Raw genomic sequence first — 14,355 nt, 5'->3', positions numbered from 1 at the left:
AAACAGGACGCCATGAAGCTGATAAAGCATCAGATCGTCGACCGGAGCACGGGAGATACCAGAGCCTTCCTTGGATTAGATCTGCAGAAGGCTTTCGACAATATCTCACACAAGTTCATTATCCAGTCTGTTGCCGACCTCAGGCTCGGGAAGAGGGCCCACGACTTCGTCCGATCCTTTCTTAGCCAGAGAACTGCCAAGCTCAATATCGAAGGATACCTGTCGCAAGAGATCACCCAAGGTTCACGTGGCACGCCTCAGGGCTAAGTGATCTCGCCAACGTTATTTAACATCGCAATGACCGGGCTTCACAAGGAGCTCGCCACTATTCAAGGAATGAACCATACCATCTATGCAGATCACATCACCATCTGGTGCGTCGGTGGGAGCGACAGCCCAGTCGAGGCCACCATGCAGAGCGCCATCGATGCGACCGAGCGCTTCCTCCGCCCCACTAGATTCAGATGTTCTCCCTCCAAATCTGAGCTACTTCTCTACAAGAAAAGACCCAGAGGTGGGGCCATCGTGATTGTAAACCGGCGTCCGAAAGCGAAATACGGCTTTTCACTGGTGACGGGTCCCCGGTGCCCAGAGTGGACTCGCTCCGAATATTGGGGATGTATATCGAGTCTAACGGTGCCAATGGAACCACACTCAGACTGATAACCTCCAAGACGATGGGGAGTGCTCACGGCCTCATTCGGAGGATCGCCAACAGGCACCGGGGAATCAAGGAAAACAATTTCATCTACATATACATGCTTTTGTTCTCTGCCACCTCTCATACTCGGCGGTCATGCATAAATAGCACGTTGCAGAGAGGAACAAACTCAATTTCCTCATCAGCAAGGTCTTTAAGCTTACCCTCGGCTTACCTGTAAGCGCCCACATCGAAAACATGGTGAAGCTCGGAGTCCACAACACGCTCGAAGACATTATCGAGGCACAAGAGCGCTCACAGCTGCTCAGGCTATCCGGCAGCCCGGCGGGCCGTAAGATATTCGACGAGATGGGCCTCAATCCTGCCGACCAGTGCCCCGACGCCGTGCGGATTCCCAGCGACATCAGCTCTCAACTACACATCGCGCCCATTCCCCGCAATATGCACCCCACAAACAGCGTCGGCAGACGTCGGGCCAGGCGTACAGCTCTACTCGATCATGTCCGCAATAACCACGTTGAGGCAAGCTTCGTGGATGCCACGGAATATGTCAAACAAGAGGCGTTCGCTGTATCCATCGTCGACTCCAATTCCAGGCTCACTTGCTGCGCTACGGTACGCACTTCGAGGCCCGTGGTAGCCGAAAAGGTTGCAATCGCTCTGGATGTGCTCGATGGTCGCAGAGAGGCAATATATAACGATTCCAAGGCAGCCATTAAGGCCTACCAAGCCGGGATGGTCTCCCCTCAGGCCCTCCCCATTCTCCAAAGCACCAAAAGTATCTCTCCGCGTTCTCTCACTTGGTTTCCCGCTCACTTTGGGTCGACTGAGGGCTCTCCCTCTAACCCTAACGAGGACTCACTGACCGCGCCGCATCAGCAGTCGCTCTGCCCCACGGGGAGCTGTTGGTCACGTCCAATGAGGGCACCAAACACTACTATGTGTCAAGGCGGGTATTGCCCCTCCCGCCTTATGCAGAGCGCGGGCGGTGACCCTTCGACTTTGACAAGCCCGTGCCTATCCTAACATTGTGGTTCTTCATGCCATATACCCTGAAAGGTATCCCAGTGCGGACTGCCCTGCCTGTGGACTAAGGGCAACATTGGATAATGAGTTGTATGAGTGTGAAGCCATCAGCTCCTCCTTCAGCGAGGATAGGTGGGCCTCGCTCTTGGGCAGCCCTGAACTCAACGACCAAACCCTGGCCGTCCAGAGTGCCCGTGATCGGGCCGTCAAGCTCGGCTTGGCAGTCCCTACGTGGGACTAGCCGGGCGGCGCAGGGTGTCCCCTGCCTCTTCTCTGGACCGAAATAAAGTTATTTCACTCACTCACAGGGAGAGGAGGATTGCAGTCTTGCACAAAGACCGCTTTGTGGGGCATTGAGTAAATGGCCACGGCTTTAATGTGTGCCTCGAGATTAGCATTTTGGGAGCTGTGATCTATGGAACTCATCAACTGCGTCGTAACCATTTTATTGGGATTTGCAAGTACCAAATTTATGTCGTGCTCTGTATATTCCATGGTTGGCTCAGTCAACCCTTCTTTCTGTTGCCGAGCTCGTTGTTGTTCATGGCGCTTGGCGCGACGAATCTCTTCAGAAATTTGGGACTATGATCCCGACTCACTTTTCGCATTTATATCGCACATACGCACCGGGCGTCGTTGTGCATAAGGCGAAGCGTAAGGGTGGAGGGAACAAGCGGGTTGGCACGCGCGCGATTTTGGAAGCGCAGTAGGTTTACGTGTCGTTATGCGCGGTCAGATAAAACCCTTCTATTCAATCACCCGAGGAGAATGAAGGCGGATCCGGCTGTTTGGCGGGCACAGAAGAGAAGGGTGTACCCGCGAAACGCGCATGCTCTTCGCGCCGTTTCGGGCGAACGCGTGGGGCTGCATGAAGAGGCTTCATACAGACAGAGGAGAAATCCAGGTTGGTAGGCTAGTAGTGCTTTTCATATAAATATGATATTGCGAAAGGGCGCCCGAATTTCAACAACACTCCAGTTAGCGAGGCCTAGAGGGTACGCTCTTCTCAACATGCCTAGTCATTGCACTTAGTCGTATTGCTCTTGCTGCATGGTAGAAAAATATTGGTGAGGATTAAAACACCGTTATATATCTGGAAGGAAATTACGAAAAAGAGCCGTAAATACGAACGTTACTAGAAAGGCGTACTATATCGCCGTTCCTAACCAGAAGTTGTTGAAGTTCGGGCGGTAGTTGGAAATATTGTTTAAATGCTGCTCATTCTGTTACGTTGCGAGATCACGGCGAACTTTAACTAACAGCAGCAGGGGCAATGCCCAGCGCTCCTGGATATGGGTAGACGGGGAAGCGACTCTTGTGGATGGGGTGCTATTGCTGCAATGTCTTTAAGACTTCGGACTTATTTTTATCACTTTCACACATTCATTCTGAGGGCTGGGCTGTAGGGAGAGGGGCTGGTCAAGAATGGCGTTATATGAATGTTACATAAGCAGTGCCAAAGCTGTCTGCTCGGGCAGATATTCCGTGGCACAAAGCTGGTGACGCAAGTTCTCTATTAGGCCACGTGGCCGCCAGCAACACAATGCCTATTCCCGCACATACATACCCAGTTACCCTGGCTATCTGCGGCTCCAGCACATATCTAGTGGCCTAGTAGACAACTTGGGTCACTCGGGATACACATTGCAAACCGCGTGAAGTTTCTTAATAATGCAAATCACATTAAAAAAGAATGGCAGGATGGACACACAAAACGTTAACCTGAGCTCGTCCAGGAATCTTTCTTTTAGGTTACTAGCATTTTCAGGATACTTCACGCACTTTCCGGTATGTATCTGGGTCCAGATCTAACCGTTTTCCGTAAATGCCAACTTAGGCCACCGGGCATACACCACTAGGCTATGCCAGTCATCAGTGCGCCTCTTTGACGACGACTTGTGTCACTCGCTATGTTCCACTGGGTATGAGCCAGAATAAAACGGCATCGGTCATTGGGTATGTGCAAATGGGCATGTGTCCATAGGTATGAGCAACAATGCACACTTTCCGACACTCAATATCCGTAACTGCAGCCGGGATGTGGAAAAATGGGTGCAGTGAACAGAAGAGTGCATTGAGTGAGGAAATCTTAGCTACAGAGAAGTGAAGAAAATGTTGGCAACAGAAAACTTAGGTAATCCGCTACACAGAAGTGATTATTTTGGCAATACGGTTTGTCGCTACATTGACCCCACGCTGATCACAGTAATATCGACATTCACCATGGCGCGGTTTCTACAGGAAGATTTTTCCTTGCGCTCTACGTTCGCCAGTGATGGAATTACCTAGGGATGGATAGTGCATAGAAGTTAGGTGTTATGGGATATTAATATAAAATGAAACACCGTTGTATGGCATTGATTGGAACTACCGATAGTTAGGACGCGTATATGCTTGAATTTATGTGCAACTGATTTTATACACTACATGCAAGGGGGGGGGGGGGGGGGCAGCAGACGAAATATGTTGAAGGCAAAATAGAATATTGTGACATAAATTGCACATCCATTCGGCGTAATTTGCTTAAGATGGAATTACATAACTGTACGAGATCTCACGTTTCCAAGCCCAGTTAGAAACAATTTCATGTGATTATGCAAAATTCAAGCTTTTTAAGAAAACGCAAGCAAAAACAGTTAACGCAAGCATACAATCAGTGTGGAAGGTGCCAGTGTTCAAATACTCGTTTGATCTTGTGCAGATGGATAATGAGAATGGATGAACTTAAGTTTTATAAAAAAATATTCTTATAAAGAAATAAGTCTTTTAAAAAATAAGAAATGTCTTATAAAGAAATATTCCATGAATAGGTGCCTTAAAATTGAAATACACGATAATGTCACGTTATTGTTCTGCAGTATAGCTAAACAAGACAATGAAGTGATCTTTATTCGGAAGTCCGAAAGCATTGTTTTGTATTTTAGATTCAGGGCTTGGGGCTTGAGGACAATTATGTAGTGGTCGTACATGCAAGCTACCTAAATTTTTAATCTATCAAAGTTGAATGCACTTCACTTCAAGGTCAAAGATAAACTACTGAGACACCGGCAGCATTATGATTTAAACGCAGTTAAAGTCAACTTAATATTCCGACCCAACAGATGGTAAAGTTGGAGTAGTTCTGAGTTACTGAACTTAGTGAGGCCGTGCCATTTCGGCAGTCTCTTTATAAGTTAGTCGATTTGAGGTCTGGTCGCCTAAAGGAAGTCTTTGCCAAAATATCGTGGATTGACTTCTGTCCAGTTCGTTATTGGAGCCACTAAATCTTCCCAAAAGGCCTTGTTGAGTGTCAGTGCCCACTGACATCAGTACGAATCCCAGGCCACATTTTCAGCAGGCAAAGCGGAGTCCGGCGAAAATACGATTAGGTAGTTAAAGACGCTGATGGTATTGCGTACGTCGTTAGGCTCGGAACGGTGACATAGTATCATTCGCTGTATCTTCGCTTCACTAGACTGCCTCAAAAAAGGCACAGTTTCCGCTGTTTCTTTAGAGTGTGAAATAGTCTACACAAGCCATCCGACTTGCTTAGTGGTTCATAACAAAGCTCCATTTACTGCTTGCGGCTATCTGAGATATGTCAGCCGGTGTGGCAGGAAGGGAGATGCTTGAGGCACGAACTTCTCGCATATGTGGTAAGTGTACTTTTCATTTACTAGTGTTTCGGCAATACCTGTTAGAATACGTGAGTTAAGACCATATAAACTCGATGATCGCTTTTCAAGCAAAAGCAGTTAAATTAAATTAGGGATAAATTAAATTAGGGATAAACAAACCATCAAGAATTTAGTATGTTTACTGATTTCAAATCTTTTTTAGGAAGAATTACTATTCAGAGGGGCAATCTTGCGAATGATTAATGTATAGAATATTTTTCAGATACAGCCCAGAAAATTACATGCAACGGGCTTATTATTCACAGTAGAGTAGGCTGAATTCAGCCGTTTAGGTAACAGCGAGGCACAACCAAACTGCTTGTGACAGATGCACAGTATACGAACGAAAGATATTTCAAATGAATCCACTAAAGACAAATGAACTACTGGAAACCTGTCATTCATGTTTATTCATGTGAAACCTGGAAACCTGTCATTCAGGTTTATTACGCCTTCTTGCTTTCTTTCATATATAACACTAGTTCCTTGCACAGCTACAGTATCGTTGATTCTTATGAGCGATTTGTTTATTCTGCCCATATAACAAATGGAATACGAAGGGCTACGAAGGGCACCCATTTCATTTCAGTTTAACAATCTGCTGAACTTGGGCAGCTAGTGCTTTCTATAAAAAGATGCACCATATTCTGTTGCTGTTTTGAGCCACCCTAACATATGAAATGAATTTTCGCCTAAAATTTAGAAATAACAATTGTACGCTCACCGTTCTCTTTGAAATTTCCCAGAAAGATTGCATTCTTTATTCGGAAAGTTCAGTGTAACACTTGGCCCAGCTACTTACCTATTATAAAACAAAAAAGGCGGCTGCAGAAAGCAGCTGTCGAAGGCGGGTCACCACGAACGCAAGTTTTCGCCACGTCTCCAAAGTATTGCAAAAGAATTGTTCGGTATACCAGTGAACATATTTGTTTATGAAAGACATGTTTACGCGGCGGGCCCAGCCTTTACCTTAGTAAAAGATGAAACGTTGCAATCGTTGTTTCACAAAACGATGGCTAATAGATTATATGAAGCTAGGAAGATAAATGTAGTACACCTGGGTATGCATGCAGTAGTTACGCTGTTACGATAATCAGCTAGATCACGAAATGGTACTAATGATGAAAGTGCACGTTACGGACTGCGCAGACAGGTTGGTGTACGAGGCTTTTTACAAGTCCAAAATTTACGATCCCGACTGTGAACTAGATACCATTCTTAGTTTCCTGCCACCTGAAGCCTAACCCTAAAATTGTGTCATTTTTGTTGCTAAAAGACAGGGGCCGCGCCAGGATACCTTGACTAGAGGGGGGGGGGGGGGGCGCAGGGAGGCGGGGAACATAGGCGTTCTGTTTTGACTATGTTTAACTTGGCCCAAGACCTTCTAAACCCATCAGCGTAAATAAGCTAAATAAATTAAAAATCAGCACAATTACACAGCAGTGCTTCTGCTAAGAAAATGGAAATCTCTGCGGTACATGGTATAGAACATGCATAAAAAACAGAAATAAAAACACAGGCATCCAGCAGCAACAGAATAACATCCGTTAACTAGATTGCAATATGGCTTCAAAAGAGTAATTTCACCACAGAAGAGAGAACACCACTAACCAATGTGCATATCAATTCCAACATTGGTAAACACGTGCTAGATTACAAAAAAAAAAAAAAAATACGTTAGTACATACTTGTGGCACCGGCTGGTGATTCTAACCGTTGAAAATGGGAAAAAGAGTAACAGAGAGGTATATTGGGGGGAAAATAATGAAAACAAATGGAAGGGAGGAGGCAACTGCAAAAATAGAGCGCGCAATAGGCATTTCAGTCAATGTAACATTTGGCCATACGGTACAGCAGGTTTCACAAACGCACATAGCAGCTCTCCAACTATGGACTGTTCGCTATACAAGCTACGACGCCGACGTGGTCTGGGACAGCACCCTATATGGAGTCCCTTTCAAAGCGATGTCAGGAAAGGTTTCATCACAACCACAGATGTCAATGCCTGCGTTGTGACAGTACAAGACAAACACAGCGGGAATTCATCCAATGGTAAAACAGGTGTTCTGATACCGGTGTAGATATCCGTCCTACGCCAGTGCCACACAATTTTCCCGTGAAAGCGCCGCAGAGGTACGATGAGGTATCATTATACCGGCGTATTATTGCAGACATATACGTCGATTACTGTGCGCATCATCAAACATGTCGGCAGCACTCTAAAGATCTATCTTATGGGCAAGAGATCGCTCGACCACAATCGCAGCTAGGTCGCTCAAACGGTAATTAGTCATCTTGCTGCCACGATAAGTCTTCAATGTTCGAAGGTATAAAAACGTGCGCTCGCAAGAAGATGGCGATGCCGGAATCGTCACGGGGATAGCACCTAGCTTATGCCCTTCGTGGAAGGTTAGTTTATATTCTCCCAAGACAGTCACGAGCTGCAGCAGTGTCTCTATCCTGCACTTGCTTTCTGCTTCGATGCGCTGAAGAACTTGCACTCAACTTCAACGCTGTCGATGTCGCAAGCGTAATGCTCGGCGAAAAGCTTGAGCAAGGAGATGACCATAAAATTCTCACTCCGGTGGTGGAGGGCGCTCACTCCGCAGAGTCAGCGCCCTCCTGTTTATATATTTTTTATATATTTATATATATTTTTTATATACTGTTCCTGTTCCGAGCTTCAAATGGATCAGTTGATACTGAACAAGTACTTCTATAAAACAATGCATTTATCACCACCATTACAAACTCAAGATGCTCGGTGTCAGCGAAAGCAGAGTGTTCAAGGTGAGGAGGGACGTCAAAGCTTCGCATGTTTCGGGTGGCAAACAGTCGACGCCCTCGCGAAAGCGCCCACGAAATGCTGAGAAAAAGAAGACGCAGCACGAAGTATTACACGTTGTGCGCGCCGAGGTCGTGTGCACGATTTGTTTCGCCGCAACGAAATACCGACGGTCGTGAAGATTACTAACGAGTTCTCGAAGCGTATATGGTGTTATGTATGTGCGCTGGGATTTGCCTGACGGAAGGCCAGTACTATGGTGTGTCGACCGTGGAGGCAGCATTCATCCCCGCATGGTGCCTGCTTCGGGCACACGACTACGTGCACGGCTCGGGTTTCCTCGTGGCTGCGCGGCGTTCACGACTTAAGCGGCCACCGGATCACGGATTGCTATTCGGCCCCTCCCCATGCCGGCAGCAATGCAACACCCCCCCCCCCCCTCCTTTGTCCGGCGGTGCCCGCACCACGAGACTCCCGCTGCGTTTGGGACGATTTCCAAAGGAGGGCTGTCTTTCGACCCTGTGCCTTGCAGTTTATTTATTTATTTATTGTACCTTCAAGGCCCGAAGGCGTTACAGAAGGGAATGGAACTAAATACAGCAGATAACAGGGTATAATAATAACAAAAAAAAAATTTGAAAGTGCGGATTAACAAAAGTATTCTTCAATAGTAGTTCTAAAAGCAGATGTATCCGTTATGTAAACAATTGAGGCCGGCAGATGATTCCATTCATTGGTAGTTTTAGGAATAAATGAATAAAAAAATAGGTTCGTGCGACAGTGTGGAACGCTCAATTTATGCCGATGGTCAGTACGAGATGATATATATGCAGGTTCGGACAAAAGTTCACATTTTAATTCCGCATTGTAATAATAAATTTTGTGCAGCAGTGATAAGCGTGCAAACTTCCTACGGGATGAGAGGAGAGGGAGGTTTAAAGTAGCCTTCATAGATGTTACGCTTGATGTCTGAGAATAGTTAGTAAGAATGAACCGCGCGCTACGATTTTGTATAGATTCTATGGCATTTGTTAAGTAATCCAAGCCAGGGTCCCATACAGAAGAGGCATATTCAAGCTTAGGACGTATTAGTGTTTTGTATAGAAGTAGCTTTAAGTTAGCGGGTGCCATAGAGAAATTGCGACAGAGGTAACCAAGCGTACGGTTAGCATTGTTAGTGATGTGGTTTATGTGTGTTTGCCAGGAAAAATTAGATGTTATGTGGACGACTAAGTATTTATAGGAACTGACTTCTTGAAGTACAGAGTTCTTCAAGTGATAGTTGGATAGGTTAGACGAAGCATTATTGCGGGAAATCCTCATTAGTTTGCACTTTTGGCTGTTAAGTCGCATTTTCCAAGTGTCGCACCAGTTAGTTACCTTGTCTAGATCGGATTGTAGTGTTAGAGTGTCAGAATTTGATGATATTACTCTGTACATTACACAATCGTCTGCAAATAACCTTATGGAGGACGCTACAGAGTTAGGCAAATCATTAATATAAATGAGAAAAAGCAAAGGTCCGAGAACGGAACCTTGCGGCACCCCGGAACTGACAGGACAACGTGAAGAGTCAAAATTGTTAGCTGAGACAAATTGTGTTCTATTGGATAAGAAGTGTTCAATCCATGAGATAATGTTACGGTCAATGTTAAGTGTATTTAATTTTAGACAAAGTAATTGGTGAGAGACGAGATCAAATGCTTTAGAAAAGTCTAAGAAGATGGTGTCAATGTGAAATCGATTATCCAACGCCGCACAGATGTCATGTGTAAATGAAATAAGTTGGGTATCACAGGAAAATGATTTACGGAACCCATGCTGACGAGATGAAAAAAATGAATTTGTTTCTAGGAAGTTGATGAGATTAGAGTATATTATGTGCTCTAGAATTTTGCATGGCACACTTGTTAGAGAAATTGGCCTGTAATTCAAAGGTGAATGCACGTCGCCAGACTTAAATAATGGAACCACCTTGCCGACTTTAAAGTCCTTTGGTAGTGAGCACGACAGAATAGATTGCGAAAAAATGTTGCACACAATTATGGATGAGTACACTTCAGTATTTTTCAAAAATTTAGAGTTAATATCGTCTATTCCTGACGATGACGAAATCTTTAACTTACGAATCAAGTTCACGACACCATCGTAATCAATTAACAAGGGCTCCATCGGAGGAAACTTCATCTTAAGAATTTCAGGTAGAGAGGCACAGGGCAACACGTTATTCAAAAATGATTTAGAAAACACTTCATTGAGTACAGAACAACATTCTTCTTGTGGAACAACAGCACCATCTACATCAGTTAACGATATTGTGTTACATTCGGAACCGTTCACAGTTTTCCAAAATTTTTTAGTATTTTCAGTCAGCAGAGATGGAAGTGTATTGTAAAAGAAAACGCGTTTAGCTTCTTTGACTGCGTTTTTAAACAGTGAAGCAACCTGCTGATACGCACGCCAGCTATCAATTGTGTTCCGTTTTTTAGTTTGGCGAAACAGCCGCTTCTTCCTGTTCAAGATACGTTTTAGGGATGCATTAAACCACGCTGCTCGATGGTTACACCGGACAACTCGGAGGGGTATGTATTTTTGTACTAATTCATTAACTTTATTTTTAAAGAGCGACCAGTTCTGTTCAACGCTCCGAGTGTAAAAGTCCGGCATATATTCTTCTACAAAAGCTTCAAGTTGTGTGTTCATTGATGTGTAATCGGCTTTACTGTAGTCTTGAATGTATTTTTGTTTGCTATTGGGACGGTTGACGTTTTCCTTCAGCTGGAAATGAATAAAAGAATGATCGCTAAGTCCTGGCAAAATACTTCCCTTTGACAAATAGTTCCCTTTGTCCTATGCGGGCTACAAAACTTTCCCGGCGCACCATTCTGACCGACCGTCAGATCGGCCCGACGCCGTAGCGCAGTTCGAGGAAGCGCCGGCCACCGAGAGCGGCGTTAGGACCACGGAGGCTGCCCGGACCCTCTCTTTCTTGACCTTGTTTGGTCCTTAGGGGCTGTCTGGGGAATCTGGGGACTGAGGAGTGTTATTTAAGCAGCTTGCAGCTGCTCTGTTGGTATCTCTCCTGATAACGACGACAACATGTAAACATTGTCTAAAGAATTCTTCGCCGAGAAAGCTCTCCTCTTCTCTGACTCTGCGTGAAGTGGGGTCCAGACCTCCTGCCGGCCACACATACCTCGGCACACGCAACAATGGATATCCCATCACTGAAGCAGTGAACCGTGCGTCGTCTGATTGTCGAGATCTGATTCAAGCACGAGAAGAGGAGGCGAAATTCGCTGCTTATCGACCGGGATGACATCGCTGAATGGTGGAATCGCTACCTTCTTGACTTGGATTGCTACAGGCAGAAGGCCGAACGATCTCTTTCCTGGACGAGACATGGGTGACGGCGGGACACACTGGGTCGATCGTGTGGACAGACATCGTGGTGGAGAAGCGCGGACGCCTACACGCTCGAGCAAATGGCCTGTCGACTGGTGACGCACATCGGCAGCGAGGATGGCTTCGTCGAGGGCTGCTTAGATAGATTCCGTGGCCAAAAAACAGGCAACTACCACAAAGAAATGGACAGCAATTGCTTCGAGAGATGGTTTAATGACGTTCTGAAGAAGTTGCCTGTTGGTAGCGTCATAGTTTTGGACAATGCACCTTACCATTCCCGGAGAGAAGAGAAACTGCCGATGACAGCTTGGAAGAAGGAAAAATACAGGAGTGGCTCATAAGCAAAAACATCACTTATAGCGAAAGGATGGTTAGAAAGCAGCTGCTTGAGTTGGTAGCATCTGTAAAGCCACGCTTTCTGAGCTACATCGTAGACAATGCAGCTGAAAGGGCTGGCTGCATTGTACTCAGGCTGCCACCGTACCAGTGCGAATTTAATCCTATGGAGCTCGTGTGGGCAAAGGTGAAAAATGGCATCGCTGCGGACAGCAGAGACTTCAAACTGTCCACGGTCGAAGCCGTCTTGAGGGAAAAAATCAAGCATGTACAGGCAGAAGACTGGAGTAAGAGCATTCACCACGTGATGGACCTGGAGGCAAAGTTCAGGCTTGATACATCTGAAAGCGACCGCATCCAACCCATCATCATCCAAGTGGGTGGAGATGACAATGAAGAAAGCGACTCCGACTGCGAGCTGTCCGGCATTGAGCCACTCGATGAAGCATAACAGCTTCTTATTAACAAAAGAACAGCCCTTATTAGGACTACCAAAATTTTGCCGGTGGGTTCGCAGCAGCCGATCAGTCTCCCGTGACCTCTCAAATAAATAAGCAGTTCATTTGATGTATTTCTTTTAATGGAAGCGCAATTCTGAAAAAGCAACGTCCTACACAGATCATGCTCAATATACGAATTGGCATAAAAACGTGCTGAAATGCTTGCAAATCTGAATGCAAATACAGTTATTAACCCTGAATAACTATGTGGGGCCCAAAATGCTCATTCGGGCAGTCACGGTCCAGCTTCACACGAAAAAGCAGTAGTCAACGTGAAAGTGACAGCCACTCTTAGCAGCCTGCACACCAAAGCACATGTGCTTTGCGTGCAGTTGTGCTGCCACTACTGTTTTTTCCAGCCCGTTGAGATGAATAATGCCAATACCAGAAGGCCCAAAATACTCTATTGGGCAGCCACCTATGAGCATGACGGGCCCTGTGATAAAATAACATTCGTCGGTGCACGCTTGAAAGACACCTTTAGCATCAGCACTTCAAAGCGCAGCCATGTCGTAGCCATTGTAGGTGAAACAGCAGTAGTCAATGCGAAACTGACCACCACTTTTAGCAGTTTGCATGCAAAAGCGCATTCATGTGGTCGCATTCATTATGGTTATATGGTTCAGGCAAGTAATACGGATAAGAGAACAATTATCAAACATCATTAGCTTAGTGAGGCCCAAAATACTCATTCAGGTAACTATTAATAGCAGTAGTTGAGGGCACGCTTGAAAGGCACCATTATCAGTCTGCACGTCAAAGCGTAGTCAAGCCGCCGCCACTGTTGGTGAAACGGCAGCAATCAACGCGAAAATGACAGCCACTGTTGGCAGCTTGCATGCAAACACACATTCATGTGGTGGCATTGTTTATTTTGGTTATCTGTCCCAGGCAATGATGCGAATAGGAGAACGATTATCAAACATCATTAGCTTAGTTAGGCCCAAAATATTCAATGGGGTAGCTTATGATAGCAGTAGTCGAGGGCATGCTTGAAAGGCACCATTAGCAGTCTGCCCGTCAAAACGCAGTCAAGCCGTCGCCACTATTGGTGGAATGGCAGCAATCAACGCGAAAATGACAGCCACTGTTGGCAGCTTGAATGCAAACACACATTCGTGTGGTCGCATTCATTTTGGTTATATGGCTCCGGCAAGTAATACGAATAAGAGAACAATTATCAAACATCATTAGCTTAGTGAGGCCCAGAAAACTAATTTGGCTAGCTATTAATACCAGTAGTCGAGGGCAGGCTTGAAAGGCACCATTAGCAGTCTGCACGTCAAAGCGCAGTCAAGCCGTTGCCACTATTGGTGAAATGGCAGCAATCAACGCGAAAATGACAGCCACTGTTGGCAGCTTGCATGCAAAAACACATTCATGTGGTGGCACTGTTTATTTTTGTTAACCGGCCCAGGCAAGTAATGCGAATAAGAGAACAATTATCAAACATCATTAGCTTAGTGAGGCCCAAAATACTCATTCAGGTAACTATTAATAGCAGCAGTTGAGGGCACGCTTGAAAGGCACCATTAGCAGTCTGCCCGTCAAAGCGCAGTCAAGCCGTCGCCACTATTGGTGGAATGGCAGCAATCAACGCGAAAATGACAGCCACTTGGCAGCTTGCATGCAAAAACACATTCATGTGGTGGCACTGTTTATTTTGGTTAACTGGCCCAGGCAAGTAATGCGAATAAGAGAACAATTATCAAACATCATTAGCTTAGTGAAGCCCCGAAAACTCATTCGGGTAGCTATTAATAGCACTAGTCGAGGGCACGCTTGAAAGGCACCATTGGCAGTCTGCACGTCAAAGCGCAGTCAAGCCGTCGCCACTGTTGGTGAAATGGCAGCAATCAACGCGAAAATGACAGCCATTTGGCAGCTTGCATGCAAAAACACATTCATGTGGTGGCACTGTTTATTTTTGTTAACTGGCCCAGGCAAGTAATGCGAATAAGAGAACAATTATCAAACATCATTAGC

At 45.7% G+C, this 14,355-nt stretch overlaps 1 protein-coding gene across 2 annotated transcripts in view; it reads left to right on the top strand.

Annotated features, from left to right (window-relative positions):
• The first annotated feature begins 5,016 nt into the window (after nt 1-5,016).
• Nucleotides 5,017-14,355, top strand: part of LOC140212879 (uncharacterized) — a 77,605-nt gene continuing 68,266 nt past the window's right edge. For both annotated transcript variants that reach the window (XR_011889853.1, XM_072284011.1), the window contains exon 1: nt 5,017-5,322. Coding sequence is in view for 1 of the 2 variants with exons in the window: in XM_072284011.1 (XP_072140112.1) it covers nt 5,265-5,322 (58 nt within the window). In the remaining variant the exon portion in view is untranslated. The remainder of the gene's footprint in view (nt 5,323-14,355) is intronic.

This window comes from Dermacentor andersoni, chromosome 8, assembly GCF_023375885.2.
Source record: "Dermacentor andersoni chromosome 8, qqDerAnde1_hic_scaffold, whole genome shotgun sequence".
Classification (NCBI taxonomy): domain Eukaryota; kingdom Metazoa; phylum Arthropoda; class Arachnida; order Ixodida; family Ixodidae; genus Dermacentor; species Dermacentor andersoni.
This window is presented reverse-complemented; position numbering and strand designations above follow the sequence as displayed.